Source organism: Miniopterus schreibersii (assembly GCF_964146895.1).
Source record: "Miniopterus schreibersii genome assembly, chromosome: 14".
NCBI classification, from domain to species: domain Eukaryota; kingdom Metazoa; phylum Chordata; class Mammalia; order Chiroptera; family Miniopteridae; genus Miniopterus; species Miniopterus schreibersii.
This window is the reverse complement of record NC_138114.1, coordinates 17,836,161-17,851,833: the sequence shown is the minus strand read 5'-3', so window position 1 is coordinate 17,851,833 and position 15,673 is coordinate 17,836,161. Positions and strand designations below refer to the sequence as shown.

Sequence of the window (15,673 nt, the reverse complement as noted above, 5' to 3'; positions counted from 1 at the left end):
GAAAAGGTTACCTTTTTTTTTGCAGAAGACATTTGTATCTACTGTTTGAATTATGAACCATTTGTGTACTCTTCATTTTTCTTTTAAACTTTTCGTTTTGTTTGCTGCTTACCATAGAGCACTTCTCCAGTACTTCCTCCTGGAACTTCAGGAATCGTTCCTGAACCTCAGGTTCATTGAGGAAAAAGGAAAGAAAGTGAGTGAAGGGCTGCTTTCTTCTAAAAGTGAGCAAAAGAACATCAATCCGAGTTCGGGCTGAAATTACACCACTTCGATGCTGGCCAGTGATTACTGCAAACAAATAAAAAATAGGGTTAACATACTCAAGGATCATCAAATGCTTGTAAGATAGGTGACTTCTTGATACTGTCATCTGTGGGGAATTGTCCTGAATGTGTGCATAATTCTAAACAGGGGACAGTATCAAGGGTAAGAAACTTAAAATTAATTCAATCAAAGCAGAATGAGGTCTAAAAGCAGAATATCCTTAAAGACCAGCTGATGAACTAGAAAAATGAGTTCAAAAGCTACAAAGCAAACCTTCATACTTTGTTGCTGGAAATGTAAAATGGTGCAGCTGTTATGAAAAAGTCTGGTAGTTCCTTAAAAAGTTAAAAAGGAATTACCATATGACCCAGCAATTCCATACCTAGATAGAAACCTAAAAGAAGTAAAAATAGGCCCTGGCCAGTGTGGCTAAGTGATTAGAGTATTGGCCTGAGCACAGAAGGGTCCCGGGTTCGATTCCCAGTCAAGGGCATATGTCTGGGTTGCAGGTTCAATCCCCACCCTGGTTGGGGTACATGCAGGAGGCAACCAATCAATGTGTCTCTCTCGCATCAATGTTTCTCTCTCCCTCTCTCTCTCCCCACCCCCTTTCAGGCTCCTCTAAAAATCAATGGAAAAAATATCCTCGGGTGAGAATTAACCAAAAAAAAGTAAAAACGGGAGTTCAAAAAAACTTGCACACAAATGTTCATAGCAGTTTTTTCACAATACCAAAAGGTGGAAACAACATAATCGTCCATCAACTGATAAATGGATAAACAAAATGTATCTCCATACAATGGAATATTATTCAGCCAAAGAAAAGGAATGAAGAGCTGATGCATGCAAAAATATAGACGACTCTTGAAAAGATTATGCTAAATAAAAGACTCCAGACAAAAAAAGGTCATGTACTATATGTATGTTTCCATTTATAGGAAATATCCAGAACAAGCAAATTCATAAAGACCAAAAGCAGATTAGTGATAGTCAAGGACTGGGGGTAGGAAGGAATGGGAAGTGACTGCTTAATGGATATGGGGTTTCCTTTGGGGGTGATAAAAAATGTTCTAAAGCTAGATAGTGGTGATGGTTGCACAACACTGTAAATATACTAAATGCCTGTGAATGCAATACTTTAAAATGGTCAAAATGGTAAATTTTATGTCTAGAGGACAAATTAAAACCTACTAGATCATTTCCTTTTCTAGTCTCTCTAATTAAGGAGAGGCAAAAGAAAATACTCTGACCTATAAATTTGATTTTTCCATATACTTTATTTCCCTACAAGACAAATAAGCCAGTTTATCCTCTTGTTTTTCAATTAAATTAGTTCCACCAAATTCTTACTTTTAATGATTATACACACTTGTTTTTCACAATGAAGTATCTGTGCTTTCTAAATCAAAATTTAATCTTTACAATCTGCCTACCCCTTTCTGGATAAATTTTGAAATGATTCAGTATCTTAAAATGGCTAAGGTCTCCACATTTATATCATGTTATAAAAATTTATATGTCACTATATTGATAGCAAAAATGGGGAACATATTTAATTGTCAGTAGCGATTAAGCCTGGGATTCCTATTACAAAAGATTTTCCTTTATACCTATATATAATTTCTGCAAGCTTCCATGTTTAAAGCATACAATAATTTTAAAATTAGGAAAAAAGTAGATAAATAAGCTTAAATGCAATTATAAAATACTTCAATATTTGTAACTTGAACTTTAAAGCTTAAGGAAAGACCCAAGTTTTTTTAATTTGTAATTCTGTTTGTTTTGTTTTTGTTAATCCTCACCTGAGGATATTCTTTTCATTGATTATTTTAGAGAGCGTGGAAGTGATGGAGGGAGGGGGAGAGAGAAAGAAAGAGAAAGAGAGAGAGAAACATCAATGTGAGAGAGACACATCGATTGGTTGCCTCCTGCATGCACCCCACCTGGGGCCAAGATCAAACCTGCAACCTAGCCCGGCCGGGCGTGGCTCAGTGGTTGAGCGTCAACCTAGGATCCAGGTGATCGGGGTTCGATTCCCAGTCAGGGCACATGCCCAGGTTGCGGGCTAGGCAGCCGATCAATGACTTTCTCATCATTGATATTCCTATCTCTCTCTCTTCCTCTCCTTTCCTTTCTCTGAAATCAATAAAGATATATTTAAAAAACAAAAACAAAAACAAAACAAAAAAAAAACCTGCAACCTAGCTATGTGCCTCAACTGGGAATCGAACACACGACCCTTTGGTGCTCGGGCCAATGCTCTAACCACTGAGCCAAATGGGCCAGGACTTTATTTGTAATTCTAATGAACTGAATATTCACTTTAATAAAAGTCCTTTATAAATGTCTTTACAGTTCTTAAGCTAGAGTCTACTGAAGTTACAAGAGGCTGAAGAAAATTCTAGTGCTGCACTGTCAAATACAGAAGCCCACCTGCAGTTAGTTAATGGTTAAGTGAATTAGAATTAAATAGAGCTACAAATTCAATTCCTCAGTCACATCAGCCACATTTCAAGTACTCATAGTCACCTGAGGCTAGTGGCTCCTGTGCTGGACAGTGCAGATATAGAACATACCCATCATCCCAGAAAGTTCTTTTGGACAGCACTGCTCTAAAGTCAACTGTTACTTATCCATCACAGTGATTATTCTTACATAGCACAAAATAAGAAGAGTACTTGAAATTTTTTTCTCCTAGAACAAGGTGTTTATGGAAAATAAGTTATTGGAGGCTGCTGAACTTAGTTGATTTTTTGTAAGTCCTATAGTTTTAGGATGTGTTTTTAAAATTTTTGTCCCTATACTGCCCCTCACTCAAACCTGTTTTACAACACAAGCCCATGTCCTTGGTTCACACTGATGTTTGGTACCGACACTTTCTGACTAGTTTTATATTACAAAACTATTTTTCCTTGCCTGAGCAGTTATTTGAATTAGGTTGGTATTTTAATCATTACTCAGAGTCTATAAAGCAAGGTAAAAACAAGCAAACACTTATGGAAAGGGCTGAACTTTATTTCAAATTTGCAGGTCTCATTGGTTTTTTTCTAATTCTAACTTGAAACAATTCACAAACTCCATTTCAAGCTACTAAAGCATAAAAGAAGTCAAATCACACTGAAATCTGGAACTTTATCCCCTCAGTGAATGGTAAAGTATAAAATGAAGGCCCAGGTACTCAATCAAGATAAGGTTGTATAACTACATCTTTCCTCAGTAGGGAGATTGATACTGATATATCATAAAAAGGCCAATAGCTATAGAACCTCATAAAGAATACAGTCACTAAATACCTCAGTTGGGTTACATTATTCCATACACAGGCAAAAATGATTGCACATATAACATATATACTGGGTCTCACCAATTTCTCCTTCTTGTCCAGGTTTAGGAATACTAATAGAAGTTTTGGTCTCCACTTCTAGTTTCTTCCTGGTATCCCCTCTCTTTCCAACTATATGCCTATAATATAAAGAAAAATTAATTATTGGAAGGAAATTAAGCAAAAATGTACCAAAATAAAGAACTCCAACATGTTTAAATCATATGTAGCCAGAGATACTATCTTCAGAAAAGTGCTTCAGTGAAAGCTCAGTATTTGTAGAGGAACTTACAAGTCATATAGCTTTACAGAACATCCAGCATTACACTCTTTGACAAAATGATGTCCTACAGCCAAATTCAACGTAAAGATATAAAAACTATGCCCAACACCTGTTTGCTTCTCAAAATTACATTAAAATCTGAGTCTGCAGTTCAGTGAAACGAAAGCTGGCATAGTCTCAAAGGCAATTCCAGTAACCAGTGGGACTACAGTTTTGGGAGGGGGAATCTTGTCCTTTTAGAGAACAAATTAACTATATTACAGGAATTATCCTTGATTAATTAAATAAGGGTAAAGAGCTTAGCAAAGAGCAGGGTCCACTATTCAGGACAGATTCAAAAGCATAGAGACTAGCCCAGCAGGGCGGGGCTCAGTGGTTGAGTGTTGACCTAGGATCCAGGCAATCGGGGTTTGATTCCCTGTCAGGGTACATGCCCGGGTTGCAGGCTCAATCCCCAGTCGGGGGCGTGCAGGAGGCAGCTGATCAATGACTCTCTCATCATTGATGTTTCTATTTCTCTCTCTCCCTTCCTCTCTCTGAAATCAATAAAGATATATTTAAAAAAAAAAAAAAAAAAAGATAAATAAAAAAATATTTTTAAAAAAAAAAGACTAAACAAGTAAACCTCAGGTGGCTAAATTCACATAGACATGTTTTATTTGGGAGATTTTACCTAAAAATTAGGAAATTTCACCTGAAAATTTAGATTTCCAGGTTCTATAGCTAAATTAGAAGATCTGAAAACTCATGGAGCCTACTCTCATCCCTAAAAATGGAACACGAGCTCATCACAATTTCCATCACTCCCTACAGTCTTTCACCTACTCTACTTCATCATCCATTCATTTACATTACTTGCCTAGGCCTCCTAGCATAAATAATTCTGACATTTCAAGGTTATCTTCTGGAACCCACAGTAATTAGATGTGTTACAGTGTATGAATCTACTGGATCCCAAGAAATAAGTTTCAGAGTCTATAAAGCACTAAGAGACCATCACTGGACTATAAAATTAAGAGAAAAAATTCCCCCATCATCAACAGTATTTTGGCTTCTGATTTCAATAAAGTACCCAATAGCATGGGTGACTATGTCTAAAACTGTGCATTTGCTTTAATTTTTTTCAATATTACATTAGTTTCAGGTGTGCAGCATAGTGGGTAGACATCATATACTTTACAAAGTGATCCCCTGATATTTCAAGAATCCACCTGGCAGCATACATAGTTATTACAGTATTACTGATTACATATCCTATGCTGTGCTTTACATCCCCATGACTATTTTGTAACTACCATTTTGTACTTCTTAATCCCTTCACCTTTTTCACCCAGCCCCCCCAAACCCTTTTCCCCACTGGCAATCATCAGTTTGTTCTCTGTATCTATGAGTCTGTTTCTTTATTTGTTCGTTTATTTTGTTCTTTAAATTCCACATGTAAGTGAAATCATACAGTATTTGTCTTTCTCTGACTTATTTCACTTAGCATAATACCCTTTTAGATCCAACCATGCTGTCACAAACGCTAAGATTTCTTTTTTTTTTTTTTTATAGCCGAGTAATAGTAAATTGCAAATATGTACCACAGCTTTTTTGTCCACTCATCTGTTTTTTGGGGTTTCTTTTGTTGTTTTTTTATAAATATATCTTTATTGATTTCAGAGAGAGGAAGGGAGAGGGAGAGAGAGAGATAGAAACATCAATGATGGGAGAGTCATTGATTGGCTAGCCCGCAACCCGGGCATGTGCCCTGACCGGGAATCGAACCCTGATCGCCTGGATCCTAGGTCGATACTCAACCGCTGAGCCACGCCCGGCCGGGCTTGTCCACTCATCTGTTGATGGACACTTGGGTTGCTTCCGTATCTTGGCTATGGTAAATAACGCTGCAATGAACATAGGAGTGCATATATCTTTTGAAATTAGCATTTTGGGTTTCTTCAGATACATACCAAGAATTGGAATTTCTTGGTCATAAGGCAGGTCCATTCTTAAGTTTTTGAGAAACCTTCATGCTGTTTTCCATAGTAGCTGCACCACTTTGCATTCCCACCAACAGTGCATAAGAGTTCCCTTTTCTCTACATCACTGCCAAATACTTGTTGTTTGTTGACTTATTGATGATAGCCATTCTGACAGATGTGAATGGACATTTGTTTTAGATGGGTTAACCAAACCCAATTATTTCCATTAAGATCTACTGTCTAAGCCAGTTCTAAAAATACAAGATGTTTAGAAGAGGATTAGAACTCCCCAATTTACATGGGTTAGAGATTCTATTGCATTAACTCTGTGAGGACTTTGTCTTTCCAGGCCTTATCAGTAAGGGTGCTTTCAACCAGGCCCCTATTTGATAGCATGTTGTTAGTGGACAAACCTATCACAAAAAGTGGCTGGCTCAAAATGGTAACTGTCTACCCACCTTAGAAAGGGAAGTAGTTGAGGGTTAAAGAGGCTTTAGACTTAAACAAACCTTGAGTAAGTCATTTAACCACTCTAAGCCTATTTCCTCACTTATAAAAATGGAGTGAATAATACCTAAGTATCCTAAGGTTGCTATACGGATTAAATGCAATCATATATAAAAAGGGCTTCCCAGTAACTGGCACATAGCTCAGTATAGTCCATGCTGTCCTCATTAAGACCGCAATGGCAGACTCCCAGTTAAGAATACAGGAAGACTCAAAAGAGGCTTACATGGAAAGTCTAAGACATTCACTACAATAATACAGATACACAGTGAAAGGGTGACTGCTTTATTAAATATATAAGTGGTTGATTGAGTAGTTCTCAATCATGGCTGCACAGTGAAATCACCTGAAGTACTTAAAAAAACTAATGATACCTGGGTCCAGTTCCAGAGATTCTGATTTAATTGGTCTGAGATGCAGCCAAATATCAAGAGTTTTAAAAGTTCCCCAGGTGATTCTAATGTACACCTGGGGCTGAGAACCACCGTATTAGATTTAATCCATAGACAGGTGTTAACCACAATTAGACTTTGATTATTAATTATTTGGCCAGATAATTTGTTCCTTGATCCCAATAAGCCTACAGAAATGATTCATAAGAAAGGAATCTTCCTAGTAAATAGTGTCTATTAATTTCAATTTAACAAAATCAATATTTAATCTAATATGCAAGTTACCTGGTACAGGAGTACTTAGAACACACAAAATTCAAAAGATCAAGTTGGAATCATAAATCTAAGGAATTTTTACACACCTTAGCAGTAGCAGATATACACATTAAGACATGTTACAATGATTTTCTCAAATCATGTTTCTTAGGGGAAAAAAGTTAGGTGTACTCTCCCTCCCAGGAGCACACCCACGCCTTTCCTTTCCCCCTCTCCTTCCCCCACAGGCATGCATCTCCTAAGGGACCCCACGGGACTTGCAACCAGGGGAGCAATGGGCAGCGGCAGCTCATGCCAGGCTAATTCCCTGAACCTGTCTGTAAGGCCCCCTTTTCTCTAACTTCTCACTGGGCCAAAGCAGCCCTGCCTAGGCTCTCTCCTGTTGCTTCTTCTATCCTAAGTCCTTCCTTGTTTCATTGTCCCCAGCTTTAATAAACATATTCTCAAAATAAAAAAAGAAGAAAATGTCACTGGAACCCAAGAGGAAAGTGAGCTGTCAGGGTTAACATTTGGTTTCCCATTTGGCCACACTCCAGAAGAATTTCATCCTTAAGAGTTATTTCAGAATACTCTCAAGGTTGATGAAAATGAAACTATTGCTTCTTGACACTACAAATATGGTACATGATTCCGCCCCTCCTATTTCATCTGGTATAACACAGAAAAAGAACTTATGGACTTTCTAGACCAACCTATCTTCAGAGGTATAAGCCCAAAAGAAGTGTTAAGACACATAAGCTGGCCATATTAGTGGTTAATATGGGACATAATGTGGTCAAGCAAGCACAGATTGAAGTGATCACAAAGTTCCCAAGCAATTTATAAAGATGATCCTAGAAAACGTATATGAGTCTTTGATAAGTGTTGGGGATTAATACAACAAACACATAACTGACTTCAAGAAGCTTCCCATATAGTGGAGGAGACATCAAATAGCACAGAAGTAAATATAAACACAAGACTATGAAATGCTACAAAGGTAAAGTAGAAGGTGTTATGAAAACATATAGTAGGATAATGAATGTGGTTGATGGGGAAAATGCTGTCAAAGCAATCTTCCCTAAGGAAGAATATAACTAGGTAAGAAAAAGGAGAGATTATAAGACAAAGGGAAGAGTATCTGCCAAAGCTCTAAGGCTGGAAGGAGCATGACACATTAGAAAAGAAAACCAGTTGGGCTTAAGTGCAAAGCCGGGAAAGTGGCGTTGAGTTGAGACTGAAAACTGCAGGGCCTGCTAAGTCATGTTCAAGATTTTGGCCACTATTCTAATGGAACAGAATTCTATCTTCAATGGAAGGGTGTTAATAGATTTTAAGCAGAGGTAGTAATGTAATCAGATTTGCCTCTTTAAAAGATCATCCCACCCTCAATGTGAAGCACTAATTGGGAGGAGAGCAAGAATAAATGTGGAGACTAGCAAGTAGGCTATTTGAAGTAATCCACAGAAGAGGCAGCAGGGTGGCAGCAAAGAAAGTGGTGGATTCAAAATTAAGAGGCAAAATTAATAGGACTTGGCGATACATACAGAATAATAAAATTGAAATGCAATCAGTCCATAGAAATTCTAGGATATAGTCCAGTCAAAATGGCGGCATAGGTAAATGCAGTACTCACATCCTCCCACATCAAAATTACAACTGAACTACAGGACAACCATCATACAGAACTGTCTGAAATCTGGTTGAACGGAATTCTTACATCTAGGGATTTAAAGAAGAAGCTACATGAAGACTGGTAGGAGGGGCAGAGATGCAAAATGGGCTGACCCCACACCCACGTGTAGAGGAAAATTGAGAGGGATATCTCAGCTGTGGAGGTCCCCAAGGAGCTAAGGGTCCCAGCTCCATACCAGGTCCCCCAGCCCAGGGTTCCCGTGCCAGGAAGAAAAGTCCCCATAACTTCTAGCTGTAAAAACCAGCGGGGATTGTGGCTGAGTGAGTTGGAGGGCTGCTGGAGTCCCAGACATTCCTTTTAAAGGGACCGAGCCAGGACTTACTTAGACTCACTCCCTCAGAGCTCCAGCACTGGGGCAAGCAGCTCAAAAGGCACCAGGGACATATGGGGAGGAATTGAATTGTCTGGCATTAGGGCAAGAGCTGGAGGGGCAGCTTTCTGTCAGACAGAAGTGCTGACAGAGGCCACTGTTCCTTTCCTGAAACCCCCTCGTCCTCACAGAGCTGGCAAACAGACACCATATCTGAGTCTCCATCAACCTGGCTAACACTGTTTGTCCTGGTGTGGTAATTCCCTGAGGCCCTGCCCCACCCAACTTTCTAGCCCACCCAAGCTGTTTCCAGTGGCTTTTCCATACCCATAGCCTATCTTGGCTCATGCTTCAGACTTTCCCAAAATCTCTCAAACAAGCAGCATCTGGCCTCAGCGTGCCCATACCTCTCTCAAAGTAGGCCAAGGCACTTAGCAGCAGCCGGCCTTGGTTCACAGCTTGGCCTTGCCTGGGCACCTCCAAGCCCAACACAAGTAGCAATCATCTACAGATCACTTCGTAGCTCATGCAGGGTAGCCCCAGGAAGAGCAAAGGTGGTGGCTGACCTTGGCCTGCACCTCCTGGGAGGCCCTAGAGTCAGTGCACCTGGTGGACAGCCGATCAGCCTGGGGGTAAATCCCTCCCATTGATGTGCCAACAGCAATCAAAGCTCACCTACATAAAAGGAGGGTATACACAGCTCACACAAGGGTGGGGGCAGCATACCTGGAGTGCTCAGCTTGGGTGATTGAGGAGGCTGTGCCACTGGACACTACAGAAAACCTACTACAGAGGAAAAACAAGATGGCGGCATAGGTAACAGCTGCACCCGCCGCCTCCCGCAACCACATCAAAATGACAACTAAAATACAGAACCACCAGCACTCAGAGCCTCCTGAGATCTGGCTGAACAGAAGCCACACAACCAGGGAGCTGAAGATGCATCGAGACTGGTAGGAGGGGCGCAGACGCGGGTGGATCTGGGCTGAATCGCAGAGACGCGGCAGCGGGCCCACACCTGGTGCCGAGGTTGAAACCCGGGAGGGAATCTCAGCAGCGGAGTTTTCCTAGAGGAGGGAGGGGGTCCCAGCAGGCCCCCAGTCCAGGGCTCCAGGCCGGGAAGAGACGTCCCCACAACTCCGGGCTGTGAAACCAGCGGGGACTGTCCCTGAGGGTCGCAGAGGCTGCGGGAGCCCCTGGCTTTCCTCTCAAAGGGCCCGCGCACGGACTCACTCGGACGCGCTCCCTCGGAGCCCAGCGCCGGGCAGCAGCCTGAAAGGACCTGGGACACTTGGGGAGGAACTAACCTGCCTGAAGTAGGGGCAAGAACTGGAGGGGCGGCTTCCTCCCAGACAGAAGAGCTGGCGGAGGCCATGGCTCCTTTGGCGAGTCCTCCCTGCACACAGCCGGCAGGCAGGCGCCATATTTGAATCACCAGCACCTGACTCACACCTTTGGCCCCGCCCGTGATTCCCGGAGGCCCTGCCCCTCCCCGCCTGCAAGCTCATCCGGGCCATTTCCAGGGGCTTTTCTATGCAAGTGGCCTCTGGAGCCTCATGCTTAGGACTTTCCTAAAAGCTCTCAAACAAGCAGCAGCGGGCCCCATACAGCTTGATAACCGGCCCCAGGCCTGGCGCTAGCAGCAGCCTGCATTGGCTCATAGCTTGGCCTCTCCTGGACACCTCCAAGCCCAGCACAAGGAGCAGCCAACTATGGTTTGCTTGCTGTGTAGCTCATGCTGGGTGGCCCTGGGCAAGGCACTGGCACAGGCTGACTTTGCACCTCCCGGGAGGCCCCAGAGACAGTGCACCTGGTGGTCAGACTCGACCACGCTGGATTACAGCCCTACCACAGCCACGAGTGAAACACTTAAGGGGCGCACTTGGTGAACCAAAGCTCCACTGAAGTAAATCCTGCTCCATAGGGGTGTCTCCAGCACAGCAGCTCTCTGACTGTAGTTGCAGCTGGTCCTCACAGCTGATTGGCCTGGGGGTCAGTTCCTCCTAGGGACGCCAACAGCAACCAAGGCTCAACTACAACAGGACAGTGCACACAGCCCACACAGGGAAGCACCTAGAAGGCCCAGCTCAGGTGACTGGGGAGGCTGAGCCACTGGACCCTACAGGACACCTACTACACAAAACCACTCTACAAATTCCAGGAGACATAGCAACTCTACCTAATACATAGAAACAAACACCTGGAAGCAGCCAAAATGCGGAGGAAAAGAAACATGTCACAAAGGAAAGAACAGAAGAAATCTCTAGAAGAGGAACTAAATGAAATAGATCCAAGCAAGCTAACAGATAGGGAGTTCAGAATTTTGGTTATAAGGATGTTTAAGCAGATGGTTAGGGAAATAACTGAGAAAATCAATAACATAATAAAGTACCAATTTGAAATGAAGGCTACAGGAACTGAAATGAAGAATAATTTACAGGGAATCAACAGTACAGTAGAGGACACTGAGAATCAAATGAGCAATTTGGAACATGAGGAAACAAAAAACACCCAACCAGAAGAGCAAAAAGAAAAAAGAATCCAGAAATATGAAAATAGTATAAGGAGCCTCTGGGACAACTTCAAGAGGCCCAACATTCGTATTATTGGGGTGCCAGAAGAGGCAGAGAGACCAAGGAATTGAAAACCTATTTGAAAAAATAATGATAGAAAAGTTCCCTAACCTGGTGAAGGAAAGAGACATACAAGTCCAGGAAGTGCAGAGAGTCCCAAACAAGATGAACCCAAAGAGGTCCACACCAAGACACATCATAATTAAAATGCCAAAGGTTGAAGACAAAGAGAGAATCTTAAAAGCAGCAAAAGAAAAGCAGTCAGTTACCTACAAGGGAGCTCCCATAAGACTGTCAGCTGATTTCTCAACAGAAACTTTGCAGGCCAGAAGGGATTTGCAAGAAATATTCAAAGTGATGAAAATCGAGGACCTACAACCAAGATTAGTCTACCCAGTAAAGCTATCATTTCTAATTGAAGGACAGATAAAGAGCTTCCCAGACAAGAAAAAGCAAAAGGAGTTCATCACCACCAAACCAATATTATATGAAATGTTAAAGGGAGGAGGAGGGGGAGAGGGGAGGAGAAAATGAATAAGATGGCAATAAAAACGTATCTATCAACAACTGAATCTCTAAAAAAATCACAAAATAAACAAACAAGCAGAACAGAAACAGACTCTTAAAGGCAGACAACATTTTGACAGTTGCCAGGTAGAAGAGGGTCTAGGGGGATGGGTGAAAAAGGGATTAAGTAGCACAAATTGGGACCTGGCCAGTGTGGCTCAGTTGCTTGGGTGTTGTCCCCTTCACCAAAGGGTTGCTGGTTCAATTCCCAGCCAGAGCACATGCCCGGTTGCCAGCTCCAATCCCTGGAAAGGGCTTGCAGGAGGCAGTCGATGGATGTTCCACTTTCACATCAATATTTCTTTTTCTCTCCCTTTCTCCCTTCCTCTGTCTCTAAAATTCAATAAAAATATTTTTTGGGGGGAAAAAAAGAAATACAAATTGGTAGTTACAGAGTAGTCATGGGGATGTAAAGTACAGCATAGGGAGTGTAGTCAATAATATTATAATAACTAGGTATGGTGTCAGATGGGTATGAGGTTCATTGGTATGATCACTTAGTAAGTTGTATAATGTCTAATCACTGGGGTGTACACCTGAAACTAATATAATATTGTATGTCAACTATAATTAAAAAATTTAAAAATGATTTAAAAAAAAATTCTAGGACATAAAACACTAAACTATTTTGTCATTAGTAATCAAGCATTGCAGTTAAATGTGGAAGAGAAAACAGTCAGCTTCCTGCTGAATTTCCTAGAAAGCCTCCCCATGAAGCTGCCCAGGGGCTCACTCACTTGTAGAGCAGGCTGGGGGCCTTCACAGTACACTGGAAACCTTGCTGGGTCTGCACCACCTCATAGCCATCACAGGGCTCATCTGCACACTCCACGAAGCCTGCACAGAAATGGTAACATCTTGCATAGAACTGCTGCTCTGTGGATAACAGTCTTCTCCCCAGCTGACAACCACTCTCTAGGTTTAAAAAAAGCAATACACACACACACACACACACACAGAACAGCCTGACACTTTACATTGCAGAGCCCTGCTCTGACATTCCTTATGACCTGCTCTTAGAATAAAAACCTCATGACTATTTTAAATCTTCCAGTTTTGGAACCCTGGAAAATTCGGATGTACATACCACTGTTTCTCCCAACTGTTTTCTCCCAGAAAGCTAAGACGTAATAACAAAAGTTTTACTATTTACTTTTTTATGAAGATATAATTCACGTAACATTAAATTCATCCTCTTAAAATGTACAACTCAGTTGTTTTTAGTTTTAAGACACAAAATTCCTCCAGTGAAAAAAGTAGGAGTGATACTGGGAGAACTTACTCCATACAGCAGAGACAAAATGAAATAAAGGAGTTCAAAGGCCCCAAGGCTGAAGGGAAATAATGGGGCGCATCAGGGAGGAGACTAACCCCCAAGGCTTAGGGCCCAATGAAAAAGCTTATAAAGGAAAAGGAAAAGAAAGCAGAGAAGCTGAAAGGCCCTGCCAATTTATGCACTGAACCCAAGCCCAAGTTAATTAGCCTGAAAATATTTACAATCCATCCTGACTGTTTAGTTTATTTCTTAAAACTATCCCTACATAACAATAAAGTTGTTCATTTGGAACTGCCTGTATATGACTGCAAAGAAGAGAAAAATAACAACAATAATAACAGCTGACATTATTGGGCACTGGATAAAATACTTTATATATGTTCATTTATTTCAATAACATATATATTACTTTGCAACTTTACAAATAAAGGAAGTTACTTTTGTCACAGAATATTAATCGTTAATCTTAACAGTTAACTAAAATTACCCCTTATTACATTTAAGCCTCTGTACAAAGATGAAACGTAACTTGACTTATGAACTATAACTGAGAACACCTCATCAAACTCAAACACATCTATCCCCTTAAACATCAACACAAATGGAGCTATAAACCAATCACTTCAAATTTCAGTACGCACAAACACATTGAAACAAAACAAAGAGCTGCTTCTGCAATACAGAGAACACTACTCCTAATCTGACTAGGATGACCTTGATAGAGCACCTAGGATGACCTTGATAGAGCACCTAGGATGACCTTGATAGAGTCACTAGGATGACCTTGATAGAGCGCCTAGGATTACCTTGATAGAGCGCCTAGGATGACCTTGATAGAGCACCTAGAATGACCTTGATAGAGCACCTAGCATGACCTTGATAGAGCCACTAGGATGACCTTGATAGAGCCACTAGGATGACCTTGATAGAGCGCCTAGGATTACCTTGATAGAAGTCCTCATCCTCCTCTTCATGCTGGTAAGTCTGTTCTTGAATGGGATTCTTCCTATAAATCCGTCCGCCAATTCTTATAAGCTGTGGCCGCAGAACTTCCATGATACTTTCCCAAACAATATTCCAGTGAAGTCCTAAAAGAAAAAAAAAATGATCGCCTTACCTTTTTATCAGAAAGAAAAATCCTATCTCTATTATGTGGATCATTACATAGGCCTGAAAGGACATAATTGGGCATCGGTTCACAGTACATTCTAAGCAAAAGCAGCAGTTTCCATTAGACCTCCCCTATTTGTAAACCGTTTTAAGTCAATTGCTGCATTTCCCACTACATTATATCATTCCTGGCTCACTCTAGCCAGAAATTTGTAAACTATTCAGCAGTCCAAAAGAGGTGATTAAAAGATACTGAACCCTTTATAAACAGCCCGTCCATGGTTTTGAAAGAAAGAATACAAGTCTGTTTACTACTTTAACCTAAAAGGAGTAAAATGCAACCTTCTGTGTTAAACCATTTGCAAAGCGTTTCACCCTTTCTATGCAGCATGATAATTAAGAGAATTAGGGATATTTAATACACTCATCCGTCAAGGAAGAAAAAAGCCTCTAGTACTTTCAGAGGCGCTTGAAATATACACCTAACAATTAGATCTAGTTACCTATGAAAACAGTTAAAATATGACTTAACCAAGATGGTTCTTCAAACCAACACATGGCTACTTGACCTGGGGTGGTGAACGCACAACAGAACGTACAGATGATGTTTTGTGGAGTTGTGCACCTGAAACCTGTAAAATTTTGTTCACCAAAATTTTTGTTCAACAAAAAGGAAAAAAAACAAAACAACACATTGCTGAGGGAAGGAATCCAATTTCCATAGACCACTGCCCCACAAAATGTACACCACTCACTGTGAAGCCAAGCTTTCAGTCACAACTTAATGGACCAATAATTCAGGAAACAAGGGTTGCTTATGGGCTGGCTGTGTTTAAGTTCAACCAATGTTCCTACCACATAGGTGGGATAGTCTTGAAGCCCAAAATACCTAAAGTTCCAAAGAAAAGAGGTTAATCCTTAGTAAATACACTAATACTCAGCCTAACCCTCAGCAAGTCACTTCAATGGGTAGTTTGCTTACAGAACCAAGGAGAGATTTCGTGTTATGAGAAATAACAACACAGAAGGAAAAAGACTTGAATGGGAGAAGAGGGGACATAATTAGCAATAGTTTAATAATGACATTCCACCCTAGTGCCCTATTTCCTCAGGACCTCTTTAAAAAAAAAAAAAAAAAAGGGCCCTCCTCA

At 41.0% G+C, this 15,673-nt stretch overlaps 1 protein-coding gene across 6 annotated transcripts in view; it reads right to left on the bottom strand.

The window, feature by feature from the left end:
* Window positions 1-15,673, bottom strand: part of ASCC1 (activating signal cointegrator 1 complex subunit 1) — a 107,485-nt gene that overhangs the window by 60,520 nt on the left and 31,292 nt on the right. For 4 of the 6 annotated variants that reach the window (XM_081157447.1, XM_081157444.1, XM_081157448.1 and 1 more), the window contains 4 exons: window positions 14,357-14,500; window positions 12,874-12,973; window positions 3,632-3,729; window positions 113-291 (listed from right to left, as the gene is read on the bottom strand). In XM_081157447.1, the coding sequence (XP_081013573.1) occupies window positions 113-291; window positions 3,632-3,729; window positions 12,874-12,973; window positions 14,357-14,468 (489 nt within the window). In that variant the 5' untranslated portion in view covers window positions 14,469-14,500. Of the gene's footprint in view, window positions 1-112; window positions 292-3,631; window positions 3,730-12,873; window positions 12,974-14,356; window positions 14,501-15,277; window positions 15,412-15,673 lie in introns of all 6 variants that reach the window. The other 2 variants (XM_081157446.1, XM_081157445.1) reach the window with 1 other exon arrangement.